The following is an 18,767-nucleotide window of genomic DNA, read 5'->3' as shown; positions in this document are numbered from 1 at the left end:
CGGAAGAGAAGTTGGCTGATCAAATAGAGGTTCGCGATGTCTTTGTCTTCTTTCTTCTAAAACGTGTGTGGGGCTTTTCTTCCTCATTTTTTAAGACCAAGGACACTGTTCTCTGAACTTGCTAATGGGATCAAATCAACTTAATATCAAGCATGACATTTGATGCTAAAGTTGATTGCTTACACCTGGCTTTGATTGCAGCAAGCTTAGTGGTCATTTGGAATATATGAGCACAAATGTAGCTTATACTATTTCATCTTGGCTGCTTCTCAAGTTCAGTTTGGTACAATGCAGCCCTTGTGCTATTGTGAAATCTTTGAACTGAACATCTCCTGTATCTATCTAGTATGTAAGCACTTGGGTTTTTTTAGGATTTGAGCCAAACAATTTTTAAAAAGTCAAGAAAATTGGCATATTTAACACTGTTAATTTGTTACTGTGTTACGCTTGCATAACAACTTCAATTTTCACCATTTCCTTCACTAAATTACAGTGGTCCTAAGTTTATCCCAGTGGTTCTGCTGTTGGCCCCCAAAGAGAGTTTAAATCTTCTACTAAAACCTTTTGTGTGCATCTGAAATTCCATATTCAGTCAGTAACCCAAAACTGAATGTCTTTTTTATATTTTTTGCGGAACTGTGTTCCGCAAAACTGATTATTATGATTTTTTTTTTTTTTTGAGCTCCAGATAAAAGCCTTTGCTTCTACTCAAATCCTTGAAAAAACAAGTCAGTTGTTAGCATTCTGAAGGTTTCACTGTTGATGGCTTGTATGGCACACATTGTTGATTTGGGAAGTGTAGAAGTGTTCCCCTTGTTGGCCCTGCTTATGGCTTGGATCAGTTGTTACGGCTGAGTCTGCGCTGTTCAGTTGGAATACATTTGTGCTGTCGACTTTGAGGAAGTCCATAGGTTCAGATTTGTGTTGGAAAACTCTTGAACCGATGCTACGCTGCTCAGAATGCCAGTTTTAAGTTGATGACTCCCTATGCCTATACTATTTTTTTTTTTCTGTGAATGTGTGTACAAACATCAGTAAAAACGCACAGCACAAAGTAGCTGTTCTTCTCCCTCCCCCTCTTAAAAAATGTCTAGTTTACAGTAACTGAACCAGATGCTGGCTAAGTCCACGGTTACCGTTAGAAATATAATAGCTATTAATCTTTTGGACCTCTTGTTCTCCTATTTCCCCAATTGTCACTGAGTATTTGTCCAAAAAATACGTCATTGCAGTTGGAAGGCTTCTATGTGATCTTCTTATTAGCTATGTAGTGGATTATGGATACACAAAATAAAAGGCTGTCAGCAAAGTGAAAAGTAGGGAGGAGGTAGAGGGAATATTGAGATTGCTTGGGTTTCATATTATTTTAGCGATTCTTTCTCAGCAGCTTCATCAGCTCAGAGGATGCTCTGAGAATTGACCTGTAATTATTTTATATTCTACAGGTAGACATGTTGCTTTAGTATGCATATGCCTATGCAGCATCTATAACACTGTCAGTACTCCTAGGAATGTAATTTGAGGAGAAAAATGTTTTTGTGTACTTTGTTTTTTCCCATAATGCTTAGCGTACATGTCAGGGTTGAAATTAAATGACTAGCATCGGCTATTGACTGCTGTGAATGGTGCGTGGGAAAAGGATCAGTGTAAATACTGGCATTAGCACAAGTGTAGCCTGGCCATATTTACCTGCCTCGTAGAGCAAGAAGTTGTACTTGGTTATCAGCTTAGGTTCCTATTATACAAGGAGGGTATTTTTTTGTAAGTTGAGAACAATATTTTGCTGCTTTGCATCTGACAAAGAAGTTTCCAATTGTTTTGATGCTTTGTTAATAGTTTTTTTTTTTTAAGAGAAACTATTTGGGCACTTTTTTGACCGTTTGGTGGGCTTAAAAACAGTGTTATGAGAAGCGTAAGAGTTTTCAAGCTTGAACTTTGGCTTTTTGCTGGGATGCATAAACAATTGGATGACTGTTTTATTAATTGAATTGGGGTGTGCCTTATGTATAACTGGCAAAAGACTAACCTACTTTCATTCAAGTATTTGAGTAAAAGTGTGCTAATTGGTGTGAAGTGGCCGTTGCTGGAAAAATATTGCAGAGCAATGTGCAATTATATTGTGATAATTTGTATCTATTGGCAGATAGAAGCATGTCACACGGTCCTCTACAAGTAAAAATAACCAGCACTATTGTAAATGTAATGCGTTTTTTGTCGCAACAGTAACACTTTTCTTTTTTTTTCCTTTAGGTTCTTGATTGTTACAGACCATTTGCTGAAATGTCCAGAGTTGGTGAAAGCCCTCTATGCCAAACTGAGCAATCAAGAAAGGTAACCCCAAAAACCAATGTGGCTTTTAGTATTTAGCATTCCATATAGAGTATCCTGTTCACATGATTGAAAAACTGTGTGGTTTCATAGTTGGCACAAAATCTCTAAATACATGTTTCTATGTCAGTAATGGTTTTAAATTGGTTGGTTAACATTACAGCTTAGCCACAACTGGCAGTGATTTATGTAGGGTTGCAGAATCCAGGTTGGCGCCATTACTTGGTAAAGAAATACTTAAAAAAAAAAAAAAGACAGGATTTCATGCCTGTGTCTTGGTATCATAAGAGCACCACACCCTGCACTGTTTTACAGCTATACACTGTTTACAGCTTTGACTGTCCTCAGCTGTTCATACTCCTGTTGTAATTACAAGAAATTAAAAGGAAGCCTTTACTGAAGTTGGAAGTGTGTCTAATACTGGTTGGCAGAACCTAAAATCCTAGGTGGGCAGATGCCCGCGATTACTTCATGTTTTAGTCTTTCCACTCTTAAACCTATAAAATCCTTCAACAACCTTCACCTTGAAAGAAAATAGCTAGTTTTCCTTCAGGTGTTTGAGTAAATGTGTGCTGAATTGATTGGAAATGGCCAGTGCTATAACTGGGAAGATACTTATTTACGATGGCTTTAGTAGAGAATCAGGGAAGATTAAATTATTTTGTTAGAATAATCAATTTTGGAAAATCCTGTGCCATTTTACAGTTCCTCCAGCTGCTTGAAGATTTTGTGATTTTGTGTATGTATTCAACATGGCTACTTTGTTCCCCATCACCCAGTGTAACTGCAAGTTATGCAGGTAGTTTTTGCAGGTGAAATACAAAGCAGTAAGCAAAACAGTCCATTAATGGTTTGGGGTTTTTTCTGTGTTTTTTTGCCATGACTAAAGCCATGGTGTTATTACAAATGGGGGTACAGAGACTGATTAGATTATAAAGACAAAGTGGTGGCAGGCAGAGAGGTAGTTTATGATAGGTTGAGAACCATAGAGAAAGTATCAATGTATAGGTATGGGGTAGAAAACAAGGAATAAGAATGGGAAATACTGTCTTCCTTCTTTATTCAGGCTGACCAAATAGGAATGAATACGAGCTGTGTGCTTGCTGTGCTGCCTTGGAGGTAGGGACTCCTTAACTAGTTAGTGAGAAAGACTGTGTTAAGTGAATGAGCTAGAATCTGGGGGATGTCATGAATGGCAGTTTGTATGTTTTCATAGTCCCCTTGAAGATAGGCAGGACTGGGCTAGGGTATTCAGTTGCATTTAAAGCAACAGATGTCGTAAGTTTCTAGGAAGGTTTCGACTGGGTTTGTTGCATTCGCTGTGCTACAGACTGTGATCAGCTATCTTGACAGACAGGTTTTTGATGTAGGCATCGTATGGACGATCACATGCAGGATGGCTACTCGTAGCATAGTCACTGAATTCATTATCAATCCCAAGAGTTCTGCAAATCAAGTAAACTCCATTAAGCTTTTCAAAAACAGTGCAGTTGCTTATGAATTTGATACTGCTTAATTTACTGTGAAACATATGGAAGTAAGTGGTGTAGAAATAGTCCTTTTGCATCTGAACTATAGAGGAAAACCCTGCCATGGCTTCCTACCTAATGTTAGCGTGTGTAAGAATGCATTCTTTTGAGATATATGAGGAGACAAACCCAATTCAGATAGAAACATTTTGACTGTCATTTGCTGAAGAAAAAAGTAACCGTATAAACCAAAGCATAGGGAATTTATTGTTTCAAAACGAGACAAGAAGCCTTCACCGCAAGAGTTGCCGCACTGAGTGCCCAATAAGGCTGACTAAGTCATATAAATGAAGAAAGGACAGATGTGGTATTGAGGTGTCTGAGAAAGTCAGCTTGAGCTCATGAATATATGGTAACTCTCAGTTACAGTATTCTCTATCATGCATTAAATACACTTGCTTGAAATATATTTACTGAAACAAAATTAACTATGCTGAGAAAGTTTGCAAATACATACGTTGGTGGTGACTCTTAAAGTTGGCAGTTGCCTTAGATAACCAAAGTATATGCAGTTGCATAACCGCAGTTATTTGCACTATTCACAGTATTCACACTATTCAAAGTATTTCCTGTAATTGAGATCTAGTGAGTTTGTGATACAGTGGCCGTGGTGCATGCCGTGAAGTAGTTCTTGTTGTAGAAGTTGATCTGCAATCTGAATTTTCAATTAAAATAAAATTCCTGACTTCTGGACAACTTTCTCTTTTGCTTCCAAACAAATTTAAGCACTTTTGTGTTGCATGTCTGAGTTTGCAAATGGCCTGAAATAAATACTGTGATAATATGATCAACCTTTTTAATGGTATTCTGTGTTTGAACAGGGTATGATAATGTGACAAGGCCTGCTGTTTCTCTGCAAGTGATTATTGCAGAAATATATGGCTACAGTATTGAGCCAAAAGGTTGCAGATTCTTGAATCCTGTGCCAGATTTGAGTTTTCCCTGCACGTGTGTGCCAGTGTTTGCCAGAAGTATTTAGTAAAAGCCTGCTTTGCTTTAATCCAAGTTAGCCTTGAGCATGGACAAGGTAAGGTAATGCCTAAAAAGTCTTAATTACATTGTAAAAATCTTCAAAGTGAGTACATCTGTCTTCTCCCTTTTTAGAAGGGCTCTTGCTTTAATTAACAGCAAGAAAACCATGACTGAATAGCAACTGAATAGCTTCAGGTGTTTTTAAGATGATCAGCTGCTTGCATCTTTAGTTTTGATTTTTGTGTTATTTCATGCGAAGTGTTCACAGGGAATGATGTAGCTACTGATCGAATTACCAGCTGGGAAATGGCCACTCAGGTAGTGTAAGCGGCACCACCTCTTGCTTGTGTTCAGCTACAGGGCTGCTAATGTCAATATTGTGGTGGGGTTTTGTTTTTAGTAATGCTCACAGACACAGAGTAGTTGAAGGTAGGATTGGATTAGAGTCCCAATTTGCCAGTTTTCATTTATCAGGTTACTTACAAGTATCGCTCAAAGATGAAAGAATTGAAAGTTTCGGGGAAGGACCTAATTTGTCTCCTAGGGCCATTTCTGTCAGTGAAGTGTTGCAGGAAAGAGAAGTCCCAGTTGCAGACAAAGAATGTCCCACGTGTCTGGCACGTGCTGAGAGGTTATAAACCAAGCACACTCGATACAAAAGCTGTTTGGCGATAATAAGATTGATAGAATTGTACAATAGTGTCTTTAGCAAGGCTTCATGTTATTTTGTAATAATGAGCTTCCAGATTTAAATTGCACTTTAATACTGTGGTTTATTTGCAGACAAAATGAGGTAACAATGTGTTTTACTGATGATTGCAAATACTTTCTAGGAGTTGTTGTAAGTTTTTGCAGATATGGTCAGCTTCAGGAAAACTGGTTTGAATTTGGGGGAACAAATCTTTTTTTGGACAAAAAGTCTGCCTAAGTGGTGCCTAAACAAAAGGAAGATGACAGAGCATGATCATTTCTAAACAGAAATATAATCATAAATATAATACACAAAATTACACTTTAGATACTGAACTGAGTGTTACAAAAATTACCATGAGACATGCTAAAACCAGTACAGCTTTAAAACCAGTTGTCGTATGTTGTATTTAGCTGTAGGCAAACAAATAGGAGCAAATGCTGCCATCTGAATGGCTCAATGCTTATGAGATCCCTTAAAAGAAATGAGCAAATTGCATTGTGTGGGAGAACTAACTTGGAAAAATTTGGGTGAGTCTTGGAAGAAAACGGAGAAAAACAGTAGAAGAAAGGAACGTAAGGCAACTCACATCAGAATAAGGAGCACTGCTCTCGGGAAGTTGTTGGCTGAATGGCAAGCCGTGCTTGAAATTCAGGAGAAGGATGGGCATGTCCTAAATACTGTGTCTGGGAGAAAACTCAGGAAAACAGTTTTGAAATGAATGCCTAAAGAGAACAGAAATCTTTAGAAGAAATTACATACAGGTGGTGTTATAATGTCACTCCTAATTCTCTGGAAGGATTATTGCTGTCCAAAAGGGCACACAATTATATTACAAGAGGAAGAGTAATGCAAAGAACTTCCCTATTGCCAACAATTTCACCTCACTGATACAGTTTATGGAAGTATGTGATGACCCTCCAACAACTTGACAGAAGGATTACTTGTAATTTTTAAATGTGTATTGTTTGGTTTATTGGTGCAGCAGTAGCTGACTAGAATTGCATTTTGCAGGAGATGATATTTTATTGGAATAATTCCTATAATCAGAAAGCCTATGAGCAGCCTGTTTTCTTAGCCAAGCATATGTTTGAAAGGCTCTAAACTTGGTAAAAACTGGCATGTAAAATCTAGCCCTGTCTTGGGGATGAATGACACATCTGTTCACTTCACTTGATTTTTGTATAGTGTGCCAAATCTGAAAGCCTTCGTTCAGTTAGGGATGTTGGGTAACAGGACTCTGGGAGTTTGTAGATGGACAAGTGTGGGCTACCCAGTTGTAACCTGCAGAACAAACAGAACAACTGTTCTGTGTCGGTGCTGCGTCACATCGTAAATGAAGCCTGTGGGAGAGGTTACCAGCGCTTGACAGCCTTCTGTCTGGAGTCCACCCTTTCCCGAACGTGTTGAGCGCGTTTCTATGCTACTGTGTTGAAAAAGCTTTTTGTCCTCATTCAGATAATTGCATAATGCAGCTGTATTAATGACATCGAGGGCTGAGTTTAGCAAGAACTGAGTAGCTGTTACGTGATTAATAGGAGTGGGTTCTTGGAGGTTAATAAAGCAGTGACCGTGCTTTTTCCACTAAAAAAGACATTTCTCTTCCCCTTGTGACAACCTGCTAGGTAAATTTGAAAAAAAGAAAAAGCATTTGAACTATTCCACATGTTTAAATGTCAGTCTTTCCATCTGAATTGCAAATATTTTCGTGAAAGAGAACCCTGAGCCTACTCTTGAATTCATTCGATAAATAGCACTCTTTCAGGTTGAGAGAATTACAGTGGGACTTCACTAGCTCATGTGCTCCTCCACGCTGGAGGTGAACAGGGAAGCTGTAGGAGGGCCCCTGCCATGTTAAAATCCTGCTTTCACAAAATACTCCCAGTTTGCCCTAACAACAAAATCACTCAGGTACATTTTATAGAGCAGCTTTGTTACGTATCCACTTACTTGCTGGTTTAATGCATTGAATACCTTACTGGGTACATGAGTACTAACATGAGTATTAACTGGATTTATTTTAGCCTATCTAGTGGCAATTATAAAACAGCTGTAAAGAACTGAGTGTGCATATCAATTTTTATTTCCCCTGTTTCTGTTCAGAATTGGTTGGGGAGGAGAATTGGTGAAGGGCTGTGTGCAAGTCAAAGGCCCTGAAAAGCTGCTACTTTCCAATGGAAGCTGTCAAATAGTCTGTTTTTATTTTGCTGAACTTAACAACAGCTTTTAAAAGCTGGTTTGGTGGAAATTTTAGAAATAGGGAATATGCAGTCACAGTAATGTTATGTTAGGACATAAGAAATTAGAAATGTAAATAGACTTGAGAAAAATATTGACTTGACTGTCTGGCCAGATTGTATTAATTGAATGATGAATTAAATTAATGGTGTGCAGAAATAAACCAGCAAACAGGAACTGATTGCTAGGATTTATAAGACTTCTTCATTTTGAAAAATTATGTCTTGTTACTAGCATGCTAGTTGTTTGTATCATTTTAACAACTGTATCTTCTTATCCTACTGATAATTCTGTATGGCATAGTGCATTTGATTAACAAATGTGCATTTTTATTCTAGAGTTACTTTGTTAGAGCTGGTAATGACAAAAGCAATTGAGAAGAACCTGGTTACCACTGAAGAAATGAATGTGTTCATGAGACTTGCTGACTTTGTAGCAGGCTGTTTCCAAGAGAAATGTGAAGCTGTGCTCAAGTTTACTTCTACAGCAGATACAGAAGATAAGGTATGACTGCTAAAAAACATCATAGCACTAGAATGTGAAGGGGTGAGTCTTCATTGCCACTATTACCCAAGTGGCAGTTGTGTATCTTCCCAGTTTACTTTGGATTGGGAAAGCAGTGACAGAGTTTGTCAAAGAATTAGTAAGACAGCAGCCCAGTTTTACTTTTCATTTGAGGATGACAAAGAATATGGTACTTTGAGATAGAAATAAATCTACCACATTATTATTATTATCATCATCTCAGAATTTTAAAAATGTTCAAGTTGTCATATGTTTGGATGTTTTATTATGTTCTTACTAAGGATTGTGTCTGTCATTTATCATATTTATCATTTATCAAATTTATCATATTTTTTCAAATATGAATCAAATTTTAAAATATTTATAGGTAGGAAGCAGCATCTCCCCCTTCCCCCTCCCTTAAAATTGAGGTAAAAATGGAGTAAATGTTTTTTTTTCTGGCAGTACTAAAGTAAGTAGATCTTACAGGAGGTTTTTAAAATCTAAATAACTGATTATAATTTGATAATTAATACATCATTAAGGTCCCAAATACTAGTTCTTTGAAAATACATTTGGCTACTTGTAAGACAGGTGTTCCTGATCTGTTTGGGTCCTGAAACACCGAGTTCTGATCATGGAGAGCTGTGGTGTGTATGTGATTGGCTCAGTGCAGGGCAGCTGTCTGAGATGTGCAGCGGCCCTACCTGCAAGCGGGGGCTTTCACTGCTGACTGTTCCCCATTTCCCAGTGATGTGGGGCTCTCTGGTGGACCTTGCATGCCTCTGACAAGGCAGCACTCCTGGAGCCCTCTAGCACCCACAGCATCAAGTTGTAAAGCTTACTGGGCTCTTAGTGGCAGACAGCTCCCGTCTCTTGAGCACACAGACACTTGCCCTAACTCCAGTCCACTTGGACGAAATCTGTTATTGCTTCAGACTTAATGAACTGGTTCTGTTGGGGGTGGCTACAATGAAGTCCCTTTGCAAGCAAAGAGGAAGGCTTTTGTGGGTCACAGATGGTTTGTGGGTTGCACTTAGGGAACCTCTGATGCAGAATTGAGTCCTGCATGGTCTTATTTTATTTTCTCCTTATGAAGTATCCAAGAGTTGCTGGCTACTTGCCACACCATATAGTGCAGTAAGGAGGTTTAGGCCATCTAAGGGTAGAGGTCTTTTCAAATAACCTGGTGTTCTATTCTTCCTCTGACTTTCAACAATTCGTTTGAAGATCTAACAGCGTCATTGGGAATAAAGAAGGCAGCTTGCACCACATCTTGTAGTGACCTTATTTGTGCTGCCTTAGGTCATCGTGTTGTCAGCAGGCTGTGGCAAGTCATATTGGTCTGAGTTCTTGATCTCTCATATAGATAAAGTTTTAATGTTTTCAGCTGATTTGGGTGTGAGTTTATTTTTTTTAAGACAGCCAACCAGAAAACTAAAAGCCTGAGAAATCTGTTTTACTCAAACATAGGATTAGTTAGTCACTGATTCTCACTGGTTAATCCTGCTTAGTTTCAAAAGTGTGATTAATGTATTTTCTTAATACCTTAAGAGTATGTTTTAGAAAAAGTCACATCTACCTTCTGTCTTGCCAAGTGACCACTGTGTTATGTTGAAATTGTGTTACCCAATATGTGTATAGTCGGAAACATTTTATTATTAAAACACAATTAACCTGTAATGGTTTCATTTGTAGAAACTCTTGAGAATGGCTGTCATAACTAATGTATTATCAAACTGAAAAAAACACTGATCTTTAAATGCTCTTTTATGGTGCTACACAGTGCTGTACTTGCTGTTTTTCTTTAAATAGGCACAAGAATTTTAAATGTATGTTGAGAGGTGTTATGAAAAGATACCAAAAATTTCTTTATGAGCAGAAGATAGTTTGATACATTAAAAAGTCTTCAACCACATGACAGTCTTTTCTTATCTGTCCAAGAAGCATGGCTTTTCCCTGCCCCCTCAACTGCTTAGTCTAAGTGATGTTAGAAAACTTAATTGACAACTTCTGGAAGAAGTATCAGCTTGGCAGTAAGAGGACACATACTGAGACAATTCCTCCTCCCCCTGCCTTTCCCCATTGCACTATTTTCTTTTTCTTCTCTCACACACACCCTTTTTTTTTTTTTTTAAATCCTATTTGGTTACTTTCCAAGTACTCCATGGTTTCAGTTCTTGGAAAAAATCTTTGTTTGCACCTAGCAGAAGGTCTCTGTCCAACTTGAAGGTGCTGGGACAGCAGTATTGAGAATTTTACTGTATAGACTGCCCTGCCTGACACTGACTTCTTACTGTTCTCTTGCGTAGACATGACATATGATAAGTGGAATATCACTGTTTGCTGGGAAATGTGGATCTTCTAATAAGCACAAAATAGAAGTCATGATAGTTGAAAAAATACAGAGCAATGACAAGAATAGTTTTTAAAAAGTGTGTGTATAGATATATACATTTATCTGTATACAAATAACACACTTATTTGTATACATTGTAATTTATTCGTATACATTTATGTGTATACATTTATTTGTAGTATATGCTTGCCATGGGAAAAGAGAAATTTCAGCTTAAATTCATAAAACTTTCTTCTTTATTAGATATGATCAAAAATTGTACCATTTTATCCTCAATTGTATAAATACTTTAGTTTGTGTAAGAGTTGTACTTAACTGAAAAAAATGCAGCTGTGCATGTAGAGTCTGTCATTAAAAATGCTTTAAGCAACATCTGTGATATTAAACTAAACTCTGCCTGGACCTTTCTGAGATCCTGAAGCCAAGTGCCGTGGAAAGGCGTTGTCTGTACAAGCAAACTGTCTTAGCCTCCAAAACTGGGAGGCCACATTTTGGCCACACAGAACTGCCTTTTGCGAATAGTGCTTAAACTGGCCTGTCTCCCAAAATGTTGTCTGGGTGTCCCATCTACTGTTTAATTTATTATATGTAGACACCGCCTTTTTTCCCTTAAGGAACCTCAGGTCTTGTAGCTTCCATCTCAAACCAATGAAAAGCTAATCATATGCTTCTGCAGTGCTTAAACCAATGTTTAAAATAGCTTTTCCATTATAATCCTGACTTCAACATCAGTTTGCTTTCACTGACTTTCAACCATACTTGCAAAATAAAACCCTTCCCTGGATTTCAAGTTCAAGTTGCTTCATCTCTTTATAAGGAACATCTTTTCTGAGTCTCTCTTGACATATGTGTATTTAAAAACTTTTCAATTATATCCTTATTTACTTTTTAGATTATATCCACGTCAAGATGGCTGTCAGATTTCAAAATATTTTGGGGTTAGAGCAGCATCTTGTTGCTGAACTTAAAAGGCAATAAAGCAGAATACTTCCTTTTCTTTTGTACAGGTGGATGGTGGAAAAATGAAAAAGTTTGGAAAGTTGCGAGGGAAACTTACCAGCGATGTGTAAACAATTTTTCAGAAATATCAAATTTCAGATGTAGATAAGAAATTGGGGGTTCTTTTGTGCTTTTAAGCTAATCTGTTCCTCTTCTCAAATCTAGACAGAACAGTTGCTGAACTGAGCCAGATGGTGGGGTAAGAGAGAGATGGTAGTATAAAACCCTGGGAAGAAATACAGAGAGGACAATGAAGAAAAGCATTTAAAAAAAAGGTGGAGGGAGTGAGGGGAAGTGGAAAAAGTGTAAGGCTGAGAAAGGAAAAGCTCCACCTCATAGTATCAGCTGCTTCAGAGGTTGCATTCTGTACATTGGCAGTGGGGTACCCATAGGCAGCAAGGGCCAACTTGTGATTTAAAGTTGCTTATTGGTACTTGTTTGCTTTATGGTTGTAAAGCATGTAACTTTTTCTTGTGCAGATGTGTCAAGTGTGAGCTAAAGAGGCTTTTGGTTATGATACTGTGTTGTAACATTGCAAAATGGCTTAAAAATTGTGGATACCTGCCTACTGTCTCTGAAATACAGTTGGGATACTCTTACTGTGGAAGAGGACAGTGAGCAAGCAGTGTGTTCAGGAGTTGGTTCTGTGCTGTTGAGACCTACACCTTCCTACACCTGTTTGAGGGGGGAAAAACCAACCAAAGAAACAAACAGGAAACAACCTAAAACCCCAGTGTTAGTACTTGGACCCTATACTGATGTGTTGTCCTCAAGGAGCGGAGGAAGGAACAAAGAATGGATATAATTGCAATGCTTCATTACTGAATGCTGTTGTTGACTATTTCAATTATGTTATATTGACTGTATGGATTCCAAAATATTATACTGTTGGTAAATAAATGTCTCTTTGTCCTGGACCAGACAAGGCAGGAATAATTACTGTGACCTATGCCTGAGCCTTTTCAAGGCTACTGCAGTTTGTGCCACACCTTGTGCAGAATCATCTTGCGGTCACAGGTCTGGTTCTGGAGTAGTATGTGGTGTTACACATTATGCCATACGCTCTTAAGGTAGTTTCTGTAAGTGCTGGATTGTCGTTATAAGCACGCATCAACATAGTCTGTGAGCAAAAACAGTTCACTGGCTGAATAAATAATATGCAAATAAAATTGTGTGTCTCATACCTAACCAAAATGCTGCATCTATGATCTCGATCCTATTTACTCAAGAATAATGTAAATTCTCGCAGCCAAAGTTCATTTGACCACAGAACTTTACAGAATTCCTGCGGATAACAAATTAGTGTCTTGCAGGCGGTGTTTGTGTCTTTAAAGTTTTATAAACTCAAAGAAAACATTTATACAGAAATAATTTTCTCAGCTAGTAATTTTCTGCATTTCTGCTTTTGGAAGCTACTGTGTTTTTGTTAAAATTTTATCCCTTATGGCTCTGTTTTGGTTTCCCCATGATTTTTCAGGGCATGTATAACACTGACTAGAAAATAAATTATTGCAGTATAGTACATTATTGCTATTGTAGAAAGATGTCCTCATTTTATATAAATTTATTCGTGGCGGTTTAGAAGACCTGCAGAGAACCTGAGGTGCTGAGAGTTCGTGTCCTCTGTTTGGATCGTCAGTTTTTTGTTCTTATGGTATTCTTCATCAGCCATTTTCAGATGTGATTTTCATTTACAGGAAGCACTGGTTACAATTCGTCTCCTTGATGTTCTTTGTGAAATGACGTCAAACAACGGACAGCTGGAACATCTACAGGCTTTGCCTGGTTTGCTTGAAACAGCCATAGGTAAGTGAAAAGCCATGAAGTTTATTAACTGTTGGTTTGTTCCAAATCATGTTGCTCTGTGAATGAAAACATGTTTTTCACAACTGGTGATAATTATGATCTGACCTTTTAATAAAATAAATAAATAGAAGATTGAGTTAATCTACATTTTCAAATATTTGGTTTGTTCCTGGAATTTTTCTCTTTCTCCACTTGCTCTCTTGGCTCCGATTTCCCAACAGAGCCTTGATTCAACTGTCAGCAATGCACTATTTGTACAGCAAGTTGTGCAGAGGACAGCTGCTTCTTATGTTCTTCCACTAGCTGAATGTGAGTAGAAGAATTTCCTCAAGAACTAGAAAAAGGACTTTTCCATGCCTGTTCCCTTCAGTTTCCCAAATTCCTGAAAACTGAAACTAAGTACAGTTTGAATGTTCTTAACCAAATTCAGTGACTTTTAAATGTCAGTTTGAAAGAAGCTTTCTTCTGCAAAGAAACAAGAAGCGAAGGGCTGTACACAAAGAAAATTAAGCCAAGATGGTCCACAGAGACACTGTATACTCGGGCGGGCAGGAGGAGGAGAAAGTACATGTATTGACCTGAGCTTTCCTAAATGTTAGCGCTTTCTGAGACTGATGTATGTCACTGTTTTCTGAGAAAATTGTAAAAGCTTACGGTTTTAAAGGGAAATATGCAATATTTTGGCTTTAAAAAAAAAAAAAAGACTGAAACAACCAAACCTCATATTTTTGATGATAGGTCTATAGTTTTATTGCTTACAGCAAGATGACCAACAAGAAGATCTATTTTGTGTGTGTGCTTTGAGGAAACTCAAATTTATCCATTGTATCATCTGAAAGTTTATGTGAATCTTTCAACTTAAACAAGAATTTCAAGGAGCTGCAGATAGAACTAAGTTTAGAAGCTGGTAGGCCAGTCCTCCTTTCTCTAGCTGTGTGCAGACTGACTTTTCTCTGCAGCCATCTCCAACATTGGTGCAGACTACAACATTGCTACCGTGTGCATCCTGCATATTTCCCACGTGCCCTCAGCCAACAGGAATTTATCAACCTGTATAGTTTCTTGTAGAGGCTGCCTTCTGGCTACAGGGCTCCTTTAATCCTGGATTAGCAAAGAGGGCAAAAAACTGTAACACCTTCAGTATTTACTTCTGAAGACCAGAAAGATAAGGATAGTGCAAAAGACTTTCATCTAATAGATCTTTGATGAGGCAGTTCTTCAGTTTATATCATGAGAAATTTCTCAGTGGAAATTACTAAAAGATTGGATGAAAGATCTGAAAAATAATCTGAATGATCTTTTAAGTATCAACTAAGTAGTGTGTTGTGCTATTTTCAGTAGTTGTTGGATTAACTAAGACAGTAATACTGTAGTGTTAATAATGTCTTCAGCACTGTTAACAGCTTGATTGCCTAGTGTTTGGGAAGTATCACCAGTGAGGTACAGGGTCATTTGGATTGGGGGGCATTTTGGAAGAGTTGCTCTTTGGGATAATGAGAGATGGCAGACTGAGTTGTAAGACTGCAATTTTTGAGTGGGGCACTGCTCTCTCTGGGCTGGCATCATACATGGCAGGTAGCTGCTTTTCTTCCACCTTTTCCTGTACCTCTTTTTCCAGGTAGGTGCATTGCTCATTGCATTTTTATCTGCACTGTAATAAAATTTGAAGAGTTTTATTTACTTTTTTGGCAGTCCTTTGGTGGTTTTTTTTGTTTGGTTGGGTTTTTTTGTTTGTTTTTTTAATCCTTTTGTTCAGGAGTCCCTCTTAAAGGCAGGCAGAAGGTTTGGGAACACCATAGAATTCCATCTTATGTGTTTCTGTGTGAGAAAATACAAAGACTGTATGGAAAAGAAGCACACAAAGTGAATGCCATGAGAAGGATGTGAGATACTGCCAATTTGTAATTTTATTAAAAAGCGAACAAATTTCTATAAAAGATGATTGTGTCAAAAGCTATTTTATGATGACATTTTTAGGGGCAGTCAGGAGATTGATTGTTTTTTCCTAGTTCAAAATATGAGCAAATATATGTGATAGCTCTTCTAGGAGGCCTCTAGGCCCTGTTATAGTTTCATAGTTAAAAAAAAGTATGAAAAAAATGCTACCAAAATATACCAAAAATGGTGCCAAAAATGTGGTTATCTCTATATCAGCACAGAAATTTTTTTCTTTACCTGTTATCAGCCATCTGGGGGTGAAATAGGAGGACATAAGAAGTTTCTTCTAATTTAAATTCAGGAAATCCAGTGTCCATTCCACTGTGGATGTTGCCAGTCTGGAGCAGAGGGAGCATAGGGTTTCAGTTGCTGCCCTGTGCTATAACCTGGGTTTGCTATGTCTTTGCTCTTCCAGTCTAAGTTGCATGAAGCATCTTGGGGACAGTAGCATGCTGGTCCCTTAGAGGAGAAAAACTTTGTAATTTTTAAATATCAGCACAGCCTTTAGTGAACTGCTTTCTCAGGTGTTCACATGATTTCAACTTTTCTTCTGGCTGTGGTCTCTGTGGAATGTTGTTTTCACGGATTTCAGTTTTCCTTCTCCCTGATTTCTCTCTGGAGCATTGTAGAATAAATCCTACTTGCTGTAAACTAGCATTTGCCATACAGGAATGCTAGTATTTTTCAGTTAACAAAATTATGGGACTGAAGGATTTGTAAAGATGTGTCAAGGTGCTAGATGTATTTGAAATGTTTTCTCATACTACAGAGCTAGCAGATGGGAGAAGAGAGAAAAAAGTAGTTCTTTGAGTAGTGTGTGTTGCTTTGACAAGTTCAAACTAAAGGAAGTTTCCTACACAACTTGTTTTTAAAAATATATTTACAGTGCCAGAATCATCAACAGCCTACAATTCAAATAGAGACCGGTAGCACCAGCCTTCAGACTTCACGTCTGAACTAAATATAGTTCAGTGTGTAAATAGGATGCGAAAATACCTTCTGACCTAGGGAGAGCCCTTTATGGTTATACTGGGACAAAACAAGAAGTTAAGAAAACTCTCAAAGTTCTTTTGATATATTTTTGAATATCTGAAATTATGTTGATTAACTTTGAACCTAACAGTAGCAAAGTGACACTAATTTTCATGTGGTTATTAATTGAAATATTCATGTTTTCTGTAGATACCCTGAGATTAACTCATCTTGCTGGGAAACAGGCTGTAAATATTTTCACTGCCAGACATGCTCTGACAGGGCAGGAAGAAATTTCACATCCAGCAGTGGGTTTTAAATCTCATCTCATTCGTTTGATTGGAAATTTGTGTCACAAAAATAAGGAAAACCAAGACAAGGTAAGTTTATACATTTTTCTGGCAGTCTCTGACATGTGAACAGATGCATATGCCTGACCGTGACCTTACTGATGAAAATACATTGGTGATCTACAAACAGAGATTAGAATTGGTTATGTAAAGGAGATAATTTTTGTGTGTGTGTGTTTGACTTAAAGTAACAGGTATGCTAACTCTTTCATGAGGATGTGATGTGTGCCTGTTACTTTTTACTTCAGTCCTAACAAATGCAAGCCAGTGCCTAATTCCTTTATTGTTTTCACATTTGCACTTCCTTTGAAAAGAAAATTTCTGAGACTAAACCTCAACTTCACTTTGAAAGAAAATGGATGGGAATTTTTTCATGAACTTAATTTTAAATCACTGAATTATTCTCTAATTAATTTTCCCCTCCCCCTCAATTTTTTTCATGTCACTTTAAAAATGCAGGTCTGCTTCCATCAAATTACTTTGAACCTTTTATCTTTAGAATTCCTATATGGAAAATTAGTGTTGTTTCCACAGTGAGGAAAAAGAAGAGGCAGCAACATGTTTTTTAAATATTAAACCCTTTTTTCTTAGATCAATAAAAGATGTGGCTTTTCTCAGGGCTGGTTAGACTAACCTCATTTCAGCAAGAAAAGCAGTCATAAAATAATGTTGTCTTACATTCATCTGAGCACTCCCAAAGATCTAGTAGGTAACTGTTCTCATTTGGCCTAAGCAACTGCATAGTGTACTACAGTAAGCTCAGCTCAGTGGAATCTTTGTTTCTGTAGTTCTTCCTTGCGAGCTCCATGTTGTAGAGAAATCCTCTGTTGATTCCTGTATCTTCCTTTACTTAGAAGAGTCCTTATGGCAGCCTTGTCCTGGAAGGAAATGGTCTTGAATAGCCTTTGTTAGTGATAATTGTTATTGAACAGGGAAATTCAGGATTGTTTTCCTTTCTTCATTAATTTGATTCAAAGTTTTCACCTGCTCTCAAGGAAGCAATTTACAGACTGGAAAATGACAAACATATAAGTCTGTATTGAAGAAGGGAAAAAAAGAGATGATGAAGTATTTTTACTTCTCTCATGAGGCCCATGTCAGCAAGTACGAAAAATACAGTAATTAATACTGGTTACTCTGCAGGAAGTTACATATGATGACATACTTGGAGTCTAATTCTGTGTTGCCAAGCAGCTGTTGAGGCATTGAAGGCTGCACAATCAGTCTCTGTTAGAAGCTTCTGTTTGCTAAATATTTTTCTTGTTGTTGATTACTTCATTTTACAGAGATAATAGATTCTTTAGTACTGATGCCATCAAATCTGGTTTCAACTGCTGCAGTGTCTACCAATTTAGACTTCTATAATGGCAGCAGGGCGTTTTCATAATATATGAGGGGAACACTCCCATTTCCTTGGGTTTTGGATTTTTTTTCTACAGGATAGACAAATGGAAAATCTGAGGAATGTTACCCTCTTTGTCTGACAAATGCTAATAATATGGCTATAGAGATGGGAAATATGGTAATGAACCTTCCTTCCCCATTCAAGTTACAGTATGTAATAAAAGATTTTCACATTTCTGAAAAATACTATTAATCCTGTTGATCACTCTGGCCTAGCGCTGGCCCTGACCTGTTATGATATAACGTGTTTCTGTACGTGAAATACATTTTTTGTGGAATACCTTGTGATAGTGGAGGGGAGGGATTTGCTTTCATTTGGAAAGGGTTGATTTACTGCTTACTGTTCATTTTCGCTGGGATTTTCAAAGGCCCCTGGAGCAATTAGACATGCAGGTTTAGTGTTTTCAGTGGAAGTTGGATATTAACTTCCCTTAAACTGCCTACAAATATTATTACTTTATGCTGTCTTGAAAATTACTTAGATTCTTGTGTGTGCTATCATGGAACACTATTTAAGTGCTGTTGAGACTTTAGAAATGCCAATAGTATGATATCCTGTCTGTACCTTCAGTTTATTTTGTATACTTAAATTGGTTCAAATAAGTGCACTTGTCGTTTCTCAGACAGTTTCCACACACAAACACATGCTGTGAGGACAGGGCAAGCAGCCCGTATCA

The 18,767-nt window shown here is 37.6% G+C and overlaps 1 protein-coding gene across 1 annotated transcript in view; it reads left to right on the top strand.

Moving 5' to 3' along the window:
• Positions 1-16,716, top strand: part of ATXN10 (ataxin 10) — a gene marked incomplete at its 3' end in the record, with an annotated part of 51,376 nt that extends 34,660 nt beyond the window's left edge. Inside the window, exons 5-8 of the mRNA XM_010151708.1 lie at positions 2,251-2,331; positions 8,097-8,262; positions 13,318-13,426; positions 16,547-16,716. Coding sequence (XP_010150010.1) covers positions 2,251-2,331; positions 8,097-8,262; positions 13,318-13,426; positions 16,547-16,716 — 526 coding nt within the window. The remainder of the gene's footprint in view (positions 1-2,250; positions 2,332-8,096; positions 8,263-13,317; positions 13,427-16,546) is intronic.
• Positions 16,717-18,767: the final 2,051 nt, after the last annotated feature.

This window comes from Eurypyga helias, unplaced genomic scaffold (genome assembly GCF_000690775.1).
Source record: "Eurypyga helias isolate BGI_N326 unplaced genomic scaffold, ASM69077v1 scaffold1675, whole genome shotgun sequence".
NCBI lineage: Eukaryota > Metazoa > Chordata > Aves > Eurypygiformes > Eurypygidae > Eurypyga > Eurypyga helias.
This window is presented reverse-complemented; position numbering and strand designations above follow the sequence as displayed.